Source organism: Erinaceus europaeus, chromosome 8 (assembly GCF_950295315.1).
Source record: "Erinaceus europaeus chromosome 8, mEriEur2.1, whole genome shotgun sequence".
Lineage (NCBI taxonomy): Eukaryota > Metazoa > Chordata > Mammalia > Eulipotyphla > Erinaceidae > Erinaceus > Erinaceus europaeus.
In genome coordinates, this window is record NC_080169.1 from 31,517,661 (window position 1) to 31,532,937 (window position 15,277).

The 15,277-nt window shown below is 35.4% G+C and overlaps 1 protein-coding gene across 1 annotated transcript in view; it reads right to left on the bottom strand.

Annotated features, from left to right (window-relative positions):
• Positions 1–622: 622 nt before the first annotated feature.
• ABCB5 (ATP binding cassette subfamily B member 5) overlaps positions 623–15,277 on the bottom strand; it is a 138,212-nt gene continuing 123,557 nt past the window's right edge. The window contains exons 23-27 of the mRNA XM_060196112.1: positions 13,049–13,205; positions 11,680–11,877; positions 7,731–7,937; positions 3,244–3,390; positions 623–1,011 (exon numbers count right to left, since the gene is read on the bottom strand). Coding sequence (XP_060052095.1) covers positions 817–1,011; positions 3,244–3,390; positions 7,731–7,937; positions 11,680–11,877; positions 13,049–13,205 — 904 coding nt within the window. The 3' untranslated portion in view covers positions 623–816. The remainder of the gene's footprint in view (positions 1,012–3,243; positions 3,391–7,730; positions 7,938–11,679; positions 11,878–13,048; positions 13,206–15,277) is intronic.

A 15,277-nucleotide genomic window follows, 5' to 3' on the forward strand; every position in this document is an offset into this window, starting at 1 on the left:
AACCAGAGCATCACTTCCTGGCACATCATATGTGCTGGGGAATGAACTCTGCACCTCATACTTAAGAGTTCAATACTTTAGGTATCCCTAGAACATGAGAAGTTTTTTTTTTTTTTTAACTTTCACCCAGCATAAAGTTTCTTTTATTTTAAGTAAGTATATATTAATACAAGGTCATTATGAATGTAATTTGAATAATGGAATCTTTAGGATGGATCATGTATTTCACTTACTGGCAAAATTCTGTCACAAATATAACATCGTAATCTTTCCAGTTCCTCTAACAAAGGGATGTAATAGAATTTATTGAGAGTAATATTTGGAGAGAGAGATTATAAGATAAATTTCCATGGTCTAGAGAAAAGAACTAGCTCAAAGTACTCTAATATGTTCTACAAAATGTTAGAACTTTTGAAGTAAAATAATTTTCTTCCCAATGTCACAAAATAAACAGATATAGTGTACTCTCTCTATGCTAAAATCTTTCAACTTAATTACCTCCCTGAGAACACATTCCCAATTTTATAGCTGAGGTTGATAAGAAAGCACATTCACTTTGTTGAAAATTGCTTTACAAATAAATGTACTAGAGCACTTCTATAAAGTAAAAGAGACAGGTGTTATCTCACTCATATGAATTTAGGGAATTTTTGTTTCCTTTCAAACAAGTGATAGCGTAAACTGATTCTGTACTTGAACAATATGATTCTAAGTATTGATACATGCATGAAAGAGATCACAGTTGGCAAATTATTATTATGTATACTTTCTTTGCATTAGATAAAATCAAAATATGTGTTCATTTCAACAACACCACTACACTGATTGTGCATTTACTAATTTAAAATACATGTCTCGATTTCTCAGTAGCTCTTGGTGAGTTCCCCGTTCCTTTATTTTTCCATTGTGCAGAACCACTATCAAATCTGCATTCTGTATTGTGGAAAGTTTGTGTGTAACCACTAGGCATGTTCTCTCCTTACTGGCTTTATCAAGGGCATGTTGAACCACCTGGGAGAGAAAAGGACCTATGATCAGTTGTTCTCCTTAGATGTTAATAAACTTGGCTACCACAAATTAAGATAATTAATGACTTTGCTTAATCTCAAGGAAACGGCTCCATTTTGTGAACTAAGAAGTATTATATCCATGTCTGGGTTACGTCTAAAATTGTCTATTTACTCCTTTTATTTTAGGTTTTAAAAATTTAGTTGTATGGTACTGTAGCGGGTTAAGCACAAGGACTAGCGTAAGGATTCCTGCTCAGGCCCCCGGCTCCCCACCTGCAGGGGAGTTGCTTCACAGGCGATGAAGCAGGTCTGCAGGTCTTTCTCTCCCCCTCTCTCCATTTCTCTCTGTTCTATCTAACAATGACGACATCAACAACAACAACTACAACAACAATAAAAAACAACAAGGTCAACAAAAGGGAAATAAATAAATATAAAAAAATAGTTGTAGGGTGGGGAGATAATGTAATAGGTTTGCAAAGGGACTTTCATGCCTAAGGCTTTAAAGCTTCAGGTTCAGTCCCCCATACCATCATAAGCTAGAGTTGAACAGTGCTCTGGTTAAAAGAGAAAAAAAAATTTAGTTGTAAAATTGTCCTGGCTAAAACAGTATTTCAGCTAACAATGAGGTTATATTGCTGTACATGTGATATGAAGGTGGAAGGTGAAAAACCTCTATTTGTTGAATATATAAAATGTTTTGCTGATGGGTATCTCATTTAAATTCCTATAACACTTTATTTTTCCAGTAAATTGTAGATTTATTTTAGTAAATTGTTTAGTAATTGTAATTTATAAATTGAGATTCAAACAATTCAAGCCACTCATAAAATCATATTTCTAGATGGAAATTACTATATAGCTCATATATGTTCTATTCCAAAATTCATATTTTCCTTTCACAATATTCTGTCTCCTTGAAAGTCAATAATGATAACCACTTATAAATTGTGATCCTGTAGAGTTAACCACATGAGCTCATAGGTCAGACACTTATTATAATTCAGGGAAATTACTTAACTCTTCAAGCCTTAGTGTATTCATCTATAGAATCAACCTGATAGTAAAATAACCAAATTCCTCAACTTATTGTGAAGGTTGAGATAATGGCACAGAATTACTTGATGAATATTAGTGAATGTCATTAATGTAGCCAATGTTATAGAACTCACTTAGCAACTATGTGCAAGAAATGATTAGGGGATAAGCACATAATAAAACGAAACAGGTGAAGGAACATGCATTGTACGTCTGTTATCAGATGTCTGCTTCCTTCTCAAATTCAACTGATTAGTAGTCTGTAGAAAGGAGAGTAAGTACTCTTACACTGCAGTGTGGCCATTCTTTTATAGATTTACTAGTGTATTAACACTGAGATAATAAAATAGGACAGCTATTTTTCTTGGTCTTTTTCCTTGAGTAGAGGAACAGTTCAAGCATCTGATTCCTCTTGATAATAAGACCAACTTAATTGAGAATTTTATTTATTTATTAACTCTTTAAATATTTTTTATTATCTTCATTTATTTATTGGATAGAGACAGCCAGAAATTAAGAGGAGAAGGGGAGACAGAGAAGGAGAGAAACGCCTGCAGATCTGCTTCACCACTCACAAAGCTTTCCCCCTGCAGAAGGGGTCCAGGGGCTCAAAGCCAGGTCCTTGTGCACTGTAATGTATTCACTCAGCCAGGTGCACTACTACCCGGCCCCTATTTATTTTTTTTAACCAGAGCACTGATCCTTTCTGGTTTATGGTGGTGCAGGGATTGAAACTCAGATTTTGAAGCTTCAGGCATGAGAGTCTTTTTGTATAACCATTCTCTTATCTACCCCTGCACAGAAAACTCTTTCTAGAATATGAGATACCTTCTGTTCTAGTTCTTTCTCACCTACCTCCCTGCTTTTTTTTTTTTTTTTTTTGTCTAAAACTTAAATATAACTGGTGACTTGACACTTGACAGCTACATTTCTCTATTTCTCTTTAGGACTGTATTTCCCTAATCTGGAATCAATCTTTCTCTCTAATTATTTATTTTATAGAGATAGAGAGAAATCAAGTGGAACAGAGGAGACAGAGAGGGAGAGAGAGACACCTGCAGACCTACTTCACCATTTGTGAAACCTCTACTTCCACAGGTGGGCAGCAATGGTTTTTTCCATGATACTCCATGCTCATATTTGATATTCTACTCTGAGGTAAAAGAAGAGCATGTTACCTTTTCACTTTCATTACCTTTTCACTTTCATTATCAAGGGCTGAAGTTGCCTCATCCAATAGTAAAATCTTTGGTTTTCGGAGAAGAGCCCTTGCAATAGCTAGTCTTTGTTTCTGGCCACCAGAAAGCTGTGTTCCTTTTAGTCCAACTTGTGTGTCGTATTTCTATTGCAGGAACATGCAATTAAGAAAACAAGGCTAGGTTATTTAAATTAGCATGGCAACTGTGGGCGAGAACCATCTAAATATTTCAAATTTTGCTACTCTTGAAAATTTGTGTCCCCACAAATGCTAGAATCTATTCTTGGCTTTGGTGCAAATTAAGGCTAAACTAGCAGTAAACACTACCATCTCATTTACATATCTAATCTGATCACAAACTGCAGACCTTTGCCATTATGCTTTTACAAAGGAATAGTTAAAATTAAAGAAGGAAAAAAAAGGCAAAATAAGTGTTAGTCCCAGTAAACACAAATCTTTTTCCATTAAGTTACATCATTTTCTATTTTCATTTAAAATTATTTAAAGTATCTAACTACCAGGAAATCATTGACTTCCTTCACTTTAATTCTCAATAAAATTCTATGGATACATCTCTCCATGAGATGATGTCATTCTTAGTGGCAATATTATCTTCCAGGCAATAAGTTAGATGGAAATCTTGAGATAGTTTATTCATCCTTTCAGGACATAATGGTGACATTTAGCACTTCTCAAAGTACCTGTAGTTCTACTGGTCAATTACTTTTCAATATTTCCCTTCATGGAATGGTAAGTTTGTGTCCTGAAACTATTGTACTCTGCTAAGTCACTATTGGAGTTCAGCTGTTATAAACTCTTGCTTGATTACTGTGCTATTTGACTTGGGTTCCATACCAGATTCTACATTATTTTCTTTTCAATTGTCTAAGAAATGTATATCATTGGCACCCAGACAAGAATATGTGGATGAAAAAACTTTACTTGGAAAGCAAGTTCATGTGTGCAGTTTTCTAAAGATGAATTCTATAGTAAAATCACTAAGAGGGCACAGCATGTGGTTAATATACTGTTCGTAATTGTTTTCAGTATTCTGGAGAAATTTTAATACATTGACTTTCCTTCAATATCCTACTACTTTCAAGAGGTACCTTTTAGGTAAAGTATCAACAGAGCCTGAAGTGTGCTCAATATGACAAATGTATCTATTCCATCTCAAAGACCATTTTTCAATTACAAATGCACTATTTCCTTTTTCATATCAAGTAATGGTTGTGTGAGTTATTGATGCCCAATAAAGGTGAATTTAAGGGAGTCGGGTGATAGCACAGTGGGTTAAGAGCACATGGTGCAAAGTGCAAGGACCCATAAGGATCTAAGGATCCCAGTTTGAGCCCCCGGCTCCCCACCTGCAGAGGAGTAGCTTCACAGGCGGTGAAGCAGGTCTGCAGGTGTCTATCTTTCTCTCCCCCTCTCTGTCTTCCCCTCCTCTCTCCATTTCTCTCTCTCCTATCCAACAACAACGACATCAATAACAACAACAACTACAGCAACAATAAAAAGACAATAAGGGCAACAAAAGGGAAAATAAATTTAAAAAGGTGTCTTTATTTGAAGTAAATGTTCTACAAAGAAAAACACTTTATTTATTTCCTATGCAATTTTATCAAGGGTCTCTACCCTTGTTCCTAGAATATATTTTTTAAAATTCAGAATTGTAGGAAAGGTTAATTATATGAAATGATGTATAAGTTCCTACATATTGCAAAGTTCTCATTTAAATTAGAAAAATCAGTTTTAAATCCAAAATTGAAAGGGTAAGTAAGGTCTGGAAATGATAATGGGCTTGTAGTTCTTTCTGCATGTTTTAATTGTGTATGTAAGAAGATAATAATACTATCTTGGAAATTACTTGGCATTTCTGATTTATCTGAATGAACCTGGGACTAATAGCCATTTGGGTCCTGGAGTGAAAATCAGAAAGAGTGTATCTTAAATCAGCAGCATTTTGGAGAATCCCTGTGGACCCTGGGGAAGTGTTCCAGTATTTGAACTATTATCAAGTAGTCATGGTGTAGCTGTACTTTGAATTGCCGCTGTAGTTATTGTGGGGATTCAGGACATATACATCTAGTATGCTTCTCATCTTTAAGACCAAGACAGTGTTGCTTCAATTCCTCTTCTGTACTCCAGGTTATGTATTTTCAAATGTCTGCAGGTCATCTCCAAGCCATGTACAGTACCACAGAAAATAACTTAACAAGCTCTAGACTGATTCCTTGGTATTCACCCTACCAGACAAGTATGAACTTCTTTAGCTGAAGCCTTTAGTGTTTTATGGGTCTAAGAATTCTTTTCTTTAACATTTATTTATTCTCTTTTGTTGGCCTTGTTGTAATTATTGTTGTTGTTATTGATGTTGTTGTTGTTGGACGGGCAGAGAGAAATGGAGAAGGGAGGGGAAGACAGAGAGGGGGAGAGAAAGACACCTGCAGACTTGCTTCACCACTTGTGAAGTGATTCCCCTGCAGGTGGGGAGCCAGGGGCTCAAACTGGGATCTTTATACCAGTCCTTGCACTTTGGGTCTAAGAATTCTGTCTGTCTGCCTGCCTATCTATCTATCTATCTATCTATCTATCTATCTATCTATCTATCTATCATCTCTTTTATATATTGCATATGTATTTAATAAATGACATTATATATTATTCAATACTCTAAGAATTGAAGCAATAATAGTTAAATACATACTTGTGTACAAAATACATACTTGTGTATAAAATTTTGACTATTCAAACTATGATGTACAGCTTCACATCATTTTGCCATTAAGAATTTGTACCAAATATACTAAGTTTGTGTTTATGTACAAATTCATGAGACCATCATCTGGTTCCTGTTCTACATATTTTCTTGAGAAAATTATATAAAGATGAACTAAACTTCAAATTTAAAATACCTAGAAATAAGTTATGCTTTCCTTTAGGAAATAACATCTTGATTCATTATTGTAAAAAATTATTCCACTGAACCTAATGAGCATACAGTTTGGGGTAAATTTCAGAAATAATACAATGAAAAGAATATAAGATAATAAAAAATTAAGAATAATTGGTAAACAAATAAAATGTACAACATTTAACCACAGATAAATTTATGAAAAAGATGATCAGAGATATGTGGTTAGCTATCTGACTAAGAATGAATCCTTTCTTTGGTTAAAAGGAATTACTATGTGCTGATACTTACCTCATCAAGTCACATTATTTATAAAAATGTTAAACTTAAATGATAGTGCTGCATAAACTTATTGGAGGTAGGGCAATTGCATTAACTATCTATTTTTACTTATAGGCACCAAATCTAGCAGTGTAAAAATTAGAGTCTTCCCTCAGAGAACAGGGTGCTAGTTTGTTGTCTGGGATGCCTACTCCATTTTGGCATTTCTTTTTAAAGTGAGCCAGAAGAACCACATTGTAAAAATTAACTTTTAACTAAAATTATGTACATGCATCTTTGTCTATGCATGCAAAAGTAAACACTGAGCTATTACGAACACTTTAAATTACAAGTATCTGTCTCTGTGCTGCTTCTGAATTTGTATCACTATTTTCTATGCTAAAGCTAACTTCATAGGTAGCTAAGATATTTGGACTTTTCAGAAGCTTTGTATCTGCTTTCACAGGCAACAGAGATCAAAGTGATAAAACTGTTAAGAACCCAATACTCTAGTTGGGGGGAAGAAAAATTAACCATGCCAATGATGTGCAGTGGGACAGATGATAGATATGCTGAACTCAGCCTTTTATATAAGGTGGTCAGGGAAGGTCTCTACATTTGAAAGAACTTAAAAATTAAGGAGATGGTTCTGATAAAAAAAAAGTCAATAATAAAGGAGGTCTTTGCTAAAGAAATAGCACATGTAAATACCCTGAGGTAATGAAGAAGTTGGAATATTTATGAGACACAAGAGAGATCAGTTTAACTGGAGTAGAGTGAGCATCTGGTTATGCTGCAGCTAAAGAGGCAGGCAGGACCAGATCACAGGAGACTTTGACAGTAATCTAAAGAGTTTGTTTTTATTCTAAGTACAAAGGAATGCACAGATAAAGTTATGGAAAATATGATCAGGGTTATGTGATTAGCTATCTGCCTAAGAATTTACTAAAGTTCTAGGCATAAAGGGACATAACTTTTTATGTTTTTAAAGGATATCTCTGGTTAATGTGAGGAATAATTATATTGGGCAAAGCTAAAAAGAGAAGATCCAATGGCCCAGAGGGGGATGATGGTAGTGTACAAATGAGCAGAGTGTAAAAAGATACAAAATGAAGAATGGGAGTTAATTCAGTGAAGATATTTTGGATTTAATTTGCCTTTTATATCTAGCTTTATTTTAGATTCAGGCAGTGAGTAAATTATGTAATTTAAGGAGCAAATCAAAACAGTCACTTAAGCCCAGTAAACTATTTGGAACTATCTGGAAGCTTTGTAGTCAAGATTTCAGATTTTTTTTTTTTTTTACCTCAGGGAGACTTTCAATAAAAGAATGGATGTTTGCTGCATTTGCTACTTCTTTTATCTCATCTAATGGCACAACACGGCTATTATCACCATAGGCAATGTTCTCTGCAATGCTGCAGTTGAAGAGCACAGGTTCTTGAGAAACAATTGCTATTTGGGAGCGAAGCCACTGTATGTTCAATTCCTTTGCATCCACACCATCAAACAGCTGCCAAAAGCAGAATGGAGAATGGTATGTGAAGATCCAAGAATGTATCATGTTACAGATCACTGTATTGAATCATATACAAATCATAACAAGAAGGTTAGGAATTCAAGCTGTCTCATAGTATAATGTTACCTAAAGGAAGCTCATAAATTTTATGTAGTAAAGAGGCATACAACATGAACTCTTTTATTTCATTTTTAAAAAAATTCTCTCTGAATAAAAAAATTAAAAAAAAAAAAGCTGTCCAGAGTCATTAAATTGTGAGGTTTTTTTAATTTTGTCTCCACAAAATAAATAAATAAATAACAAAGGAAGAAAAAGTATAAAAATGTTAGAAGAATATAGGATTAATTACATATTACAGGATTAGTTATTAGATCATAAGATTAGTTACATTAGATGAGTAGTCAAAGCATAGTGGAATGAGTTCATGAGATTTCATTAATTCAGGAAATACATATGTTGGGTTTATATTCCAGGCACTGTCCTAGAGTGTAGGTAAACAATAGTAAATTTAAAGAACATGCTATGAAGGAGTCTGAGAGGTTGAGAAGACGTTGGGGAAATCAGTGCAGAATGGTAGAGAAAAAATTTAGTTGGTGGTAAGCTTACTGTGCAGACAAGTCTCACAGAGAGATAAGGAACTGTACTAACGTAACAGTGACTATTTTGTAAATGCTTATCCAGCACCACCCCTGCTCCCATAAAGTGATAAAAAGAGGAAGAGAAAGGGAGACAGAGACAGAGGAAAAGATTGAAAGGCACCACAATACCAAAACTCCCCCCAGTGGAGAGGTGGGGGTGGCCTGTAAATGTCTGCACTTATGCATATGTAATGAATCCACGCTAAAGCATTCACTCCCTCAATAAAACAAACAAAGGTATATTTACATGATGAAAAAAAAATAAAACAAACAATGTCTGTACTTAACCTGACTAGTATTTCAAAGAAAGACCACATCAGAAAATCTGACCAGAGTCTATAGTAAAACCTGGTACTCTGTACTGAAGTCAGATCGACAGTGATCAAGCTCCACTGTAACAAGATGCTATTTATTTATTTATTTTTGCTATAGCTATGAGTTTCACTGTTCTGGGATCACACTAATGGCAAAGGAGGTGCACTATCTAGGTGATCTATTTTGCTGGCCCTCGGACACCAGTTTTGCGAAGCTCAGTAGTTAGTGCAGTCTTCCCAGAATCAAGAAGTATGACATACAGTAGTCCTTAAATAGAAATATATCATCTTGTGCACATTTATACTTATTCACAGAGATACACAACAAAATTCAGCTGAAATTTGATAAATATAGTTTTGATGTGACTGGGGCTCTCTTCAGGCACCCGGGCAAAAGTCATAAATAAGAAAATGACTTTTTTTTTTATCCTGCAGCTATATTCTATCACAGAGAGGTAGACAATAAGCACACTAAAAATGATAAACTCAGAAAAAAAGTGTCATGAAGATAATGTAAAGATGTAGGGAGTAAGTGAGGATATGGAAAAATGTTTATGGCATGCATTTTTTCCTCTTATCTAGTTATCTAAGAAGCCCTAAGAAGTAACATTTAGGGAGTTGGGCGATAGTGCAGCAGGTTAAGCGCACATGGCGCAAAGCCCAAGGACCGGTGTAAGGATCCCGGTTGGAGGCCCCTGCTCTTCACCTGCAGGGGAGTCGCTTCACAAGTGGTGAAACAGGTCTGCAGGTGTCTATCTTTCTCTCCCCCTCTTTGTCTTTCCCTCTTTTTTCCATTTCTCTCTGTCCTATGCAACAACGACGGCAACAATGATAAAATAACTACAATAAAACAAGGGCAACAAAAGAGAATAAATAAATAAATAAACATTAAAAAAAGAAGTAACATTTAGACAGTGGTGAATGAGAAGGAACCAGCAAAGAAGATAGAGTAGGAGTATTCTAAACAAGGGAATAGTAAGAACGACAGTTCATAAGTATGCTTAAAGAACATAAAAGAAACCATGAAAGTGTACAATGAGGTGCAGAGTGAAAGTTGGAGAAGGAGGAAAGGGCTAAATCTTGAAAGAACTTGACTAAGTGCATGTAATCTGACTTGCTTTTATCTGTGTGTATTTCTGGGGCCTCTCACACATGTGTGATTTCACAGCTCTGAGTAGTGAAATATATATATATATACTGAGTAGTAGAACTATATATATATATATATATATATATATATATATATATTTCTCTATATATACTCTCTCTCTCTCTCTCTCTAAGTTTCCCCTGGGGCAGTAACACTCCCATGTGGTACCCTCTGGTTTGAACCTGGGCCAATACCGTGCTTTGTTGGTATGCTTCTGGATTCTGCTTGTGAGAGCTTTCCTCCTTTCTTTCTTTCTTTCTTCCTTTCTTCCTTCCTTCCTTCCTTTCTTTCTTTCTTTCTTTCTTTCTTTCTTTCTTTCTTTCTTTCTTTCTTTCTTTCTTTCTTTTTCCTGTAGGGTTATTGCTGGGGCTTGGTGCATACACTATGAATCCACTGCTCCTGAAGGTTATTTTTTCCCCCTTTTGTTGCCCTTGTTGTTATTATTATTGTTGTTATTGCTGTTGATGTTAGATAGGACAGAGAGAAATCAAGATAGGATGGGAAGACAGAAAGAGGGAGAGAAAGACACTTGCAGATCTGCTTCACCGCTTGAGAAGCGACATCCCTGCAGGTGGGGATTCAGGGGCTCGAACTGGGATCCTTATGCTGATCCTTGTGTGTCAGGCCATGTGCACATAATCTGCTGCACTACCCCTCGGCCCCCAAAACTGTTGTTTATTTCTAATGCAGTAGGAAACCACTGGAGATAGATGAAATGAATGTTACCTTGCTCAAGGGAGCAATTTTGAACTATTCTGCTTTGCAATGTGTGATTGAGAATTTATAATGACAGAAAAGACTATACTGAAGGAGAATGAAAACTACTATGACAGCCTTTATTTTTTTAGGGGCTTACAATTTTCATTTGTGTGTGTGTAAAAAGAAAGGCAGGACAGGAAGAGATAGAGAGATAGGGAGAGGGAGAGAGAGAAGGAGAGAAAGTGTGTGTGTGTGTGTGTGTGTGAGAGAGAGAGAGAGAGAGACAGAGAGAGTTATAGCAGTGGTTGTGGGAAAAGGATAACTGAAAAGCTGATTATATGCCAGAGTAAAAAAAAAAATCTAGTAAATAAAACAGTCATTGGAGTTCAAAGGAGGGAGAGGTTACATCTTTTTTGAGATTAGAAAGCAGGATTTAATGAAGCTGCTGACATAATCCTTCAGCATCAGGTTTTGACAATGTGGTAGGGTGGGTGGAGATACCCAGCAGGAACAGCCCAAAACCCAAACAATGTATGTCTTAAACTTGAACAAAACAAAGAGACTGTCTGTGGACATGACTTGTTCTCCCAAACCTGTATTTTGAAATATATGGCTGTCAGAAAAAATATGATGACTTTTTTTTGACAGTCCAATAATTCTATGTCTAGTTAGATCAAAATTTGTTAACAAAGTGGTTTTGAACAATAGTTTTTTTTTTCTTTTGCATTTGACCTTAAAGTTCAACCTTTTATTTTTGTTATTAGTTTTCTTGTTATCTTAGTTAAAAGTCAGGAAACAAACAAACAAACAAACAAACAAACCAAGACAATACTGCACTGTTTGCTCTGCCCAAATGAATGTGGATGCTTTGGCCTTAGAAAATGTTTAAGAATAGTACCACTAACCCTTAGATAAGTTGTATCTCTCAGTCTTACCACTTGTCCTTTCACAGGGTCATAAAACCTCTGCAGAAGTTGGACAGAAGTGCTTTTCCCACAACCACTGCTCCCAACAAATGCTACCGTCTTCCCTTTCTCAATACTGAGGGACAAATCACGTAGGATGAGAACATCTGGGCGACACGGATAGAAGAAAGAGACCTCTCGAAATTCTATTTTACCTTCACATATGTTCTGTGAAAGAAAGTTGATAGCATTTAGATGCATGATGTAGGGAGGTTGTAATACATTATAGCACATTAATTTACTTCCTTGAAAACTGCATGTTGTAACAACAATTTTAATTTTAAATATTGCATTACTGTCTACTTACTATATACTGGCTTATATCATTTTTATTTAGATTTTTGTATTTCCTCAGTTTTACTACTGAACTTTACCAAGCTCTTAAAAAAGCAGAATTCCTTCAGCTTCACTACCCAGACTTAGTTTAGTCTACTGATTAGCTGTTTAAACAGTTGCTCTGAGTAAATTCATCTATTTTTTAAAACTTAAGTTTGCTTTATAGATGCTTTTCACTTAATTCAGAATATTTGGAATCTTTATAAATTGTGTGTGTGTGTGTGTGTGTGTGTGTGTCTGTCTGTCTGTCTGTGTATGGTAGGCAGACACAGAGAGAAAGACACCACAGCAATGATGACTGATGCTTCCTCCAATGTGGTGGGGGCCACCTGAACCAGGGTTGCACATACAGCAAAGTAGGCACACTATCCAAGTGAGATGTTTTCCCTGCCTGGGCAGTCTACCGTGCGGACACTGGTCTTGGAGACAAGGGAAAAAAAGATAAAAGAAATATAAATTTTTCTTTTTAATATTTATAGTCTTTTAGAGTTTGTGGCTACATATATGACACATATGGGTGTTTAATTTAACAAATATGCTTTCCTTTTTTCCTCTTCTTTTTGCAGATATATTTTCCATGAACAATGTGTTTGGTAGCTCATGAGGTGGTGCATTGGGTAATGTGCCTGACTTACATAGCATGAAGTCCTGAGGAAAAAAAGAAGGTCATATGCAAATATTCATTGCATATTCAATTTTGTTTAAAGAAAAGTTAATATATATGAATTAAGTATAGGAAATTTAAATAAAATTAAACACAGGAATGAATTCTTTGCTCAAGCTCATAGTATTAGAAAAATAAACTAAATACGTATTTTTAACATGAAATGTGTACATTTTAGTAGTGAGTTAAAAATTTCCTTTTCCCTTGCTTTAATCAAATTTTTTCTTTATATATGATATCTGTCAAAGTTATTAAAAAATGCCTTCACTTAAATCACTCTATAGAGAACATACATATAATTAATAATATGTGAACATGCAAATCCATAGTTACGCTTACTGATTTTTTTCCTTCTTGACTGTAGCTGTGTATAGTTGGTTTCTTTTCCAATAAAGCAAACAGATGGGCAGCACCAGATTTGGCTTTGGAATATTCAGGTGCCAAAACAAGGGTTTCTCCCATGGCCATAGCTCCATATGCAATTGCAGTAAAAACTCTATCAAAAGAGAAAATATTTTTTCTTAGGCCAATTTTAAAGCACTGAAGCCTAAAATCAAAGAGAAAAGAAAGCACAGAAATGAAATCTTCCGGCTCAAAACATCTCTAATGTTGACAACCCAACAATGATATCTCATTTGTAATTTTCTACAATACAATGATTATCCCTTGCTCTGATGCCCAAATAACCTTTGGAACATAGGTATCTTAAAAATGTCTCTTCCAATTAGAGACAAAGATCAAAGGTCTTATCTAGTGAATATAAAACTACTTAGGGGCCTTGATATACCATTTACCTGCTTGGAGATTTGACAGATAATTCAACTGACAATAGAAGGAATCTCTAGTAGTGAGACCTGACTTTATCCAGTAGATAGGAATGGATTTTCTTCTTTTTATTTTGCATATAATGTATTTAGAATAGATAACTGATGTCAGGTGATTGATTATTGGCTTGAATTGCTATATAATGTAAAAAAGAGTAATGCTTGGTGATTTTCCTCTCTGAGGTTTTCAACACAATACTTGACAAAAATACACTTTAGCAGGACTGTTAAGAAGGGCTTTAGTACTATGTGTGCTTAGTCCAGTATGCTACAGCCTGGCCCAAGAAAGGCTTTTGTTTTGTTGGTTTTCTGTATACTAAGATCTCAGTTTCAAAACATGTTAGTTTAAAAAAAATGCTAAGTATACTAATAATGTTTGGAAGTATATAGAATCTTCACAGAAATATGGCATATCATATGGGCATGGAGAACTATTTTACTCTCATTTTCTATATCATTTTAGACATGAAAACATTTTATTAGAATGAAAAACAATGCATCTCAGTAGCAGACCTACAGATGTAATTCAGCTAAGACAGGATAAGTTTCACTGGCAATATTTAAACATTAGGCAGTCAATGTTCTCAGAACTCAGCTGCTTGTTTGTTATGCCAGATTATAGCAAGATAAACAAGTCTGAGCTCCTTGTGACTTTCACCTAAAAGGTGGATTTACCAGGAGGTGGATACTGATGCATTCTCTTTAGGGGCCTAGAATGAAGATCTTGAAAATTTGTCTTTACAAAGGTCAAGCATAGAATAAAATATAAGATAATCAATATACTGGGATATCTGATGATAGAATTATTGTGACCAGTAGTTTTGTGATGTCAAAGGATTTTTGTACCAATATCTACAGAAATAGTTTAAAGCTCAAAATGCTATTTGAAATACCTGATACCCAACTAAGTATCAGAAGTGGCTACGACTTAGGAAACACATTAGAATTTTACAATTTTTTTGATACTGTTTTTTTCTTTTGTTTTTATTTAGACCAGAGTACTGCTCAGCTCTCCTTTATTAGGGGGCTGGGATTGAATTTGGGACTTCTTAACGTCAAGCATCAAAGTCTTTTGTATAACCATCAGGCTGTTTTCCCAGACCCGCTACTTTTTTTTCTTTTTAAATCAATGTAAGGAAGAAAATCAGACTGGATAAGACCAGTGTCTCAGTCTGATTCCAAAGGTAAGATGGGAGGGGCTGGGTAGTGGTCTGCCTGGTTGAGCGCACATGTTTTAATGTGGAAGGACCCATGTTCGAGCCCCCAGTTCCCACCTGCAGAAGGAAAGCTTTGTGAGTAGTGAAGTGATGTTGCAGGTGTCTCTCTCCCACCCTATTTCCCCTTTCCCTCTAGATTTCTGGCTGTCTCTATTCAATAAAGATAAATAAATAAATAAATAAATAAATAAATAAATAAATAGGGAGTTGGGCGGTAGCACAGAGGGTTAAGCACAGGTGGCGCGAAGCACAAGGATCGACCTAAGGATCCCGGTTCAAGCCCCTGGCTCCCCATCTGCAGGGGAGTCACTTCACAAGCGGTGAAACAGGTCTGCAAGTGTCTATATTTCTCTCTCCCTCTCTGTCTTTCCCTCCTCTCTCCATTTCTTTCTGTCCTACCCAACAATGATGACATCAATAAGTACAACAAAAATAAACAAGGGCAACAAAAGGGAAAATAAAAGTAAACAAATAAATAAATAAATAAAAATTAAAAATTAAGAAGCAACCAATAGCACAGCTATATA